The sequence below is a fragment of the Muntiacus reevesi genome, chromosome 18 (genome assembly GCF_963930625.1).
Source record: "Muntiacus reevesi chromosome 18, mMunRee1.1, whole genome shotgun sequence".
In the NCBI taxonomy this organism is placed as follows: Eukaryota; Metazoa; Chordata; class Mammalia; order Artiodactyla; family Cervidae; genus Muntiacus; species Muntiacus reevesi.
The window spans coordinates 54909893-54917037 of record NC_089266.1 but is presented as its reverse complement, the minus strand read 5'-3'; the positions used below and the strand labels follow the sequence as shown (position 1 = coordinate 54917037).

The following is a 7145-nucleotide window of genomic DNA, read 5'->3' as shown; positions in this document are numbered from 1 at the left end:
GGCCTCTGGAGATGCTTTTATTTTTTGACTTAATGGGATCAATGCAGCTGGTGTGGCTTTTTTTTTTTTCCTTGAATCTGAGTGTGATTTCTGGAGGAGTGGATGGCACAGTGACAACATAAATTGATAAGTCAGCCTGCTGGGATGGTGGAGAGGCTGAAGGACATTGACTCCTTTAAGTCACTGGCACACTGCTGCCCTGGACTTAGACCACATACTGCCATGTTGTCTATCATGAGAGAAAACTTAGCCCTACTTGTGTAAGCCACGGAAAATCGAGGGGTGTTTCTTTTTTTTTTTTTTTTTTTTTTTCCATGACTAAATTATTTATTTAAGCCATCTCCTCCTGCTATAAGCAAAGGGATGGAAGATCAGTATAATGGTCCTCAAGTGTAATGGTCATCACTGGATACAAGGTGGTGAGCTTAAAGTCCCGTATACTTTTCTGGTCCATGCGTGCAGAGTAATGGTCCAAACCAGTGCTGTGGTCCCCACTGGGTAGTGGTCCAGGTTCTCTTTATTCGTCTTCATAGCCAGTTGGAAGCGGATTCACATGAGGGTTATGGAATAGGGAATGGTTACCATCTCCCCAGGGAAAGGGCTTGGACCTGATGCGGAGATGCGGGTAGGCCACGAACTCGGGTCTCTCCTCCTCTCCGTGGTGCGACTTCAGGAAGACATTCAGCATGCTCACTCCCACCCCGGGGAGCGCCACAAAGTAGGTGAGGGCCTTCCACATGCGAGCTGAACCCTCTTCGCCGTGGGCGCCACTGGACATAGAGCGACCCAGCTGCAGCCGGGAACTACCCAGCAGGCCAGAAACCCGAGCTCTAGCTGCTGCCGCCATCTTCAACCTGGGTTCTCGAGGGGTGTTTCTTTTTTGCTTTTGATTTCAACAGTAGCCCAAAATATGTCTGATTGCTATACCATGGAGCAATGGTTAACACACGAGGGAGAGGAAGGTCACCGGCATTAGGTAAATACAGAAACTCTCAAGTCAAGAAGCTGGAAGAATCTTCCGGAATTCTTCTGGAAGCAAAGTGACTGTTCAGGTATACAGCTAAAAATCAAACAAGTAAAGCATTTAAGAAAGCCTTGATGGTTGGGAAAGTGGGGAATGGAAACTAGATATTTATACCCCCAAATCCAAACTATCCAAGTGGAACTACCAGATACTCAGTAGGGATTACCTGAATCCAGAAACACAACCTCCTGGTACCAAAGATGATACTGAAATAGAACTTAGTACAAAAGAGATGATGCCCCCTTATAATATTCACCTCTGCATCTTAATTTTCTTATCAGCAATTTTGGCAAGAATATGGATGGCAGATAATTAAGTTGAACTCTTTGAAATTCCATGAAATAAGATTTTCTCTGGTCAAGTCACAAAGCATTCCCTATTAGGCTGTTATATACTTAAAGGGAGGAAGCGAAGGGGAAAGAAGTTTGTGTATATTGGCTCTGAGGGGCTGTGGAACAAGGATTTGGAGATGATTCCCAGGAAGTATTTAGACTGTTTTATAGTGGTTTATGAAAAATTGATTTTTTCATAACAATTGGGGAAAGACAATTGGGGAAGGAAGCTATTTTAGTCCTATGGCTATTTACAATAAACATGCATTCAGAGGTTTCCAAAAGTGTGTTATCCTTAGGATACATATTATAATTTATTTCCCAGTTTCATCAGGTTTTTTTTTGTTTTTTTGTCTTTGGAGTTAGAGTCACTTCCTCTTATACTGGGTGCGACCACTCATTTCACTGTGACGTGGTGCTAATGAACTGAAAGGTGTGCCTCTCATCTTCATACCTGTCATGGAATTCTGTTTCTTTAACAGAGACATAATCAAGCAGTGGGTTATAGGATAATTCAGTGCCATCTCTGGGCCTTAATTTCCACACTTGAAAACAAGGCAGTGAAAGTAGGTATTCACAAAAGTGCCTTCCAGCTTCGGACATTCTGTAGTCCTGGAATTCTATAGCACAGATGCCATCACCTTTCAGTCTCAATAAACAGATAGTTGACTTGACTCAATTCATTTTCCAGAAATGCAGAGTCAGTCATCCTCTGAGAGCAGATAGTTTACATCAACTTTCTTAGATAAAGGATAGCTCAACAATGTTAATATGCTGTTCTCAGAATGAACCTGAATTCTATAGACTTTTAAAACACAAATAGAAGTCGTTTTTTCTTTGAAATCTGAGATAAACAGTATCATAACTAAGAGAGGAAGGATGAAATTGGTATTGCCCTAAAAGCTCAATGTTTGGATTTTGACTCATCTGTGAGTGAGTGAAATTAGCTCAGTCATGTCCAACTCTTTGTGACTACATAGACTGTAGCCTCTGTCCATGGAATTCTCCAGGCAAGAATACTGGATGCAAGCAGATTCTTTATTGCCTGAGCCACCAAGGAAGGAAGCCCTTGACTCATCTAAATGACTTCAAATTAGCTGTCCCTTTATATAATAGGAACTTCTCTGGTGGCTTAGAGGGTACAGAGTCTGCCCACAATGCAGGAGACCTGGGTTCGATCCCTGGCTTGGGAAGATCCCCTGGAGAAGGAAATGGCAATCCACTTTAGTACTCTGGCCTGGAAAATCCCATGGATGGAGGAGCCTGGTAGGCTAGAGTCCATGGGGTCACAAAGAGTTGGACATAACTGAGCGATGACACATTTATATGATATCTTGACAAGAGATCTCCTTTTTCAGAATTACATAGCTCTAGTTAAATATCTGCTGCATGTCATAATCTGTGCTAGGCCAGTTCATAGTTTCATTACACACTAGACAATTATCAACTCCAAAGGATATTTTCATGCATTCTTGTATTTCCAGGACCTACTACAGCACCTGTCATGTTGAAGACAACCACAGATACTTAAGGTACTTGTAGTAACAATTACTTCCTATGAAGTAACAATCAATATGAAGTTGGTAACTACTACTATTATTTCTATTTTGCAAACAGAAGTTTGAAGAAGTCAGAAAAACTGATGCCAATGTCAGACCAGTCACTGACAGAGCTACAGTTTGAATATAAGAGTCTTAACTCCAAAAACTGTACTTTTTTCGCTAACTAGATTGCTCCTTCCTACCATGGCTTTCTCCCTGTTTGCTGATTCCTTAACATTCCAATACAATTTGCAACAAGTCATGCAAATAGATTTCCTACTAGATTATGGAACCAATCAGCCTCCGATAGGAAGCGATTTTTTGCTGAAAAGATTTTGCAACAAAAGATAGCTTTCCTTGAAGCTAGTTGAGAGTAATAAATATGCCCCAATACCATCCCACAGAGAACAAGAGTTAAAAGACTGACAAAGAAACAGTATATAGAGAAGGAGGATGCTGAGAAGAGGATAGGAGACGCCAAAGGTAAGAGCTGTGAGAAAAACAACAGTTAATAAAAGGAGGAGTAAAAGCTAACCGATATTGCAGAGGAGCCACTCTCCAAAGTTCCATGCACCTATGGACCAGATGGGCTGAGATTTGAATACTATTTCCTTTATTTTGAATTCTATGGGTGCTTGAAAGTTAGTCACTGAATCGTGTCTGACTCTTTGCGACACTATGGACTATGGCCTGCCAGGTTCCTCTGTCCATCAAATTCTCTAGGCAAGAATACTGGAGTGGGTAGCCGTTCCTTCTCTGAGGGATCTTTCTGATCCAGGGATTGAACCCAGGTCTCCTGCATTGCAGGCAGATTCTTTAGTGTCTGAGCCACTATGGGTGATTGATTGACTAGCAATGTTTACTTAGAATAGGATCTGTGCTTCTCTCTAATTCAATTGTGAAGTTATTGGGTTACAAACCAATAACAGAGCAACACTATTGATATTCAGTTATATCAAGCAGTCTTTTATCAACACTGTAGAGCCAGTTCAATCTCATGTTTAATGAGACTTGGACTACAAGGACATCAAACCAGTCCATCCTCAAGGAAATCAGTCCTGAATATTAATTGGAAGGACTGATGCTGAAGCTGAAACTCTGATACTTTGGCCACCTGATGGGAAGAACAGACTCATTAGGAAAGACCCTATGCTGGGAAAGCTTGAAGGCAGGAGGAGAAGGGGACAACAGAGGATGAGATGGTTGGATGCCATCCCTGACTGGATGGACATGAGTTTGAGCAAGCTCCGGGAAGTGATGATGGACAGGGGAGCCTGGAGGGTTGCAGTCCATGGAATCGCAAACTCAGCAAAGAGCTGAACATGACTGAATGACTGAATTGAACTGAAAATGTCTCTGGAACCCAGTTTTCTAGAGTTTGGATGGAATTGGCCAGACCAACTCATCACCATTTCTTGTTTCAATTGTCCACATATTTGAGAAGTTCTTCTCTTTCTCTTTCAAATAATCACTGAGCTCCCAACAAGTATCTTCAGGATTTCAACTGAATGATCCCTTCCTCATGAACCCCAGGAATCTAGCAATTGGTTCCATTACAGTTGACCAATCTTGCCATGAACTGAACAGTTTGGGCTCATTGAAATCTTATGTCTCAAGTGGTATCCACCATACTAGGGGGTTATACCAGGCTTCTGTCCTTTATCTTCCAGCTATAGGAAAAGAATAAGTAGTAAATTTTAAAACATTGGGTGGGAAAAAAAATTAAACCAAAATTGTCTTTCAAACTCAAGTTATTATACGTTTTGTATGAAAATTTAGATGTCATCTTCCTGACTTGATTTGGATCAGGCCCTGCCAAAATAATAAATAAATGTCTAGAGTTCTAAGCTTGAACAATGAATTTAATGCTTGCTTAATAGCTCTAAAACTTTTGAGAAATTACCTAACTCCTCAGTTTCCTCAGCAATAAAATAGTGCTTATTATTATCAGGTTTGTCATAGATTTCCTTCCAAGAAGCAAGCATCTTCTAGACAGTGTATTAAAATGCAAAGACATCACTTTCCCAACAAAGGTCCACATATTCACACTTATGGTCTTCCCAGTAGTCATGTGCAGATGTGAGAGTTGGACCATAAAGAAGGCTGAATGCCAAAAAATTGATGCTTTCAAACTGTGGTGCTGGAAAAGACCCTTGAGGGTTCCTTGGACTGCAAGGAGATCAAGCTAGTCAATCCTAAAGGAAATAAACCCTGAATATTCACTGGAAGGACTGATGCCAAAGCTGAAGCTCCAATGGGAACAAATGAAAAAGATCAATTGGAACAGATCAGTTAGGAAAGATCTTGATGATGGGAAAGACTGAAGGTAAAAGGGGAAGAGAGCAGCAGAGGATGAGATTGTTGGATAGAATCACTGACTCAATGGACAAGAACTTGGGCAAACTCTGAGATATAGTAAGGGACAGGGAGACCTGGCGTGCTGCAGTCCATGGGGTCATAAAGAGTCAGACACAACTTATTGACTATACAACAGCAATTGATATCAGGAGTATTGGACTAGATATAGGTGAAACACATTGTTTTAAGAAATGTAAGCAATCTCTGTTTTAGTTCACAAAGAAGCCCATTCTCACTTCTTTTACTCATTCTGGATATTCTAGCCAATGCAGCAACACATGAAAAGACAATGAAAATTTTAAATATTATAGTGAGATAAGATTTTAAATTTTACACATGTATGTAAAAGTCTAAGATTCTATTTAGAATTTATTACAATGTATGAAAATTTAGCAAGCATCAGGATTTTATATTCTATATGTTTATACAGAATATACGTATATATGGAATCATTGCATATTAAATTATCATGTATATTTATATGGAAGTCATATATGTATATATACACACAAAGACATATATGTGGAATCCAACTACATACTAAGTTATCATATATATTTAAATACATTTATACATACACCTTACACCCAACAGTGACCAGTTTGAAATGTAAGAGAATATAAATTATTTACAATGACAAAATATGAGAAATTTCATATTTTTTTGCCCAAAGACATTGATATGACTGATAAATAAAAGCCAACATAATTAAAGGATGTCTTTTTTAATGGTAAAGGATACAGATATTTTCCTTTTGGAACTTTTTACGCAAAGCCGGAGACAATGCACTGCTTGCATTCACAGGTTTCACAGTTTTTCTTGGCTTCCCAGTTGGTGGTAAAGAACCTGTCTGCCAATGCAGGAGCCATAAGGGGCCTGAGTTTGATCCTTGGTTTGGGAAGATTCCCCTGGAGGAGGTCATGGCAACCCACTTCAGAATTCTTGCCTGGAGAATCCCATGGACAGAGGTGACCTGGTGAATTACAGTGCACAGGATTGCAAAGAGTCAGACACGACCGAAGTGACTAAACACAACACAGTTTTCCTACCATTCCCCATGAGAGAGTCACTGGCTGTGCCGGTGAAACAAACTGAGTTATTACATGTTTTGCTTTGTTTTTTACCATTAAATTATTTACCTTTCCTTCTTTTTTTTTAAGTAAGAAATCACATACCAGTAGACTGAATCACTTTAGAGAGCATGACATGCCTCTAAGACAGTTTCTTTTAGTTTGTCTTTGGGGCTTTATTCTTTGAACTCTACTCTCCAGTACATGAGATGGTATTCTTTTTAACAAAAAGATGTTTTGGTGCAAGTTTTCGTTCTGTGTTTTTCAAATAAAATTATTTACTTTCCAATGATTTTTGGTTTTCTTTTTTTTTTTTTTAAATATAGCATTTGACCCCAAAACACTGAGTTGTTTTTAAAGTAATATACACAATGAAAGCAAAAAATCTGCTTTTATATCAAGGGTATGATTTCACTTATATGTACTGCTTTTTGTATATTTAACTACTTACTGAATTTTTTACCTTATTTTATTATTCCAAAATTTATTCTTTTTCTACTAACATGTTAATACTTGTCATAATATATACTGTATTCCCATTTCCCTGATGAATACTGACGTAGAGAACCATTATATAGGCTAAGAGAATATTCTTTTTTTAATGGATGTTTAGGTTATCTAGTCATCATTTTTCCACAACTCTACAATATCTTAAAAATATGATCTAAAAATATATCCTTTTTTTTTTTTTTTTTTGGTTACATTGGAATCACTGGCCTATCGTGGCTTATCTCACCCTATTTGGAAATGGAAATCACTGATGTGTATTTTAAAGTAATTCTCTTCACATGAATACTCTGCTTAAAACTTCTTAACACAA

The 7145-nt window shown here is 38.8% G+C and overlaps 1 protein-coding gene across 1 annotated transcript; it reads right to left on the bottom strand.

Annotated features, from left to right (window-relative positions):
• Nucleotides 1-285: 285 nt before the first annotated feature.
• Nucleotides 286-859, bottom strand: LOC136149523 (cytochrome c oxidase subunit 6A1, mitochondrial). The gene has a single exon (XM_065909859.1). It carries the CDS (start codon nucleotides 845-847, stop codon nucleotides 518-520), a length of 330 nt encoding a protein of 109 aa, XP_065765931.1. The 5' UTR covers nucleotides 848-859; the 3' UTR covers nucleotides 286-517.
• Between the last annotated feature and the right edge of the window lie 6286 nt (nucleotides 860-7145).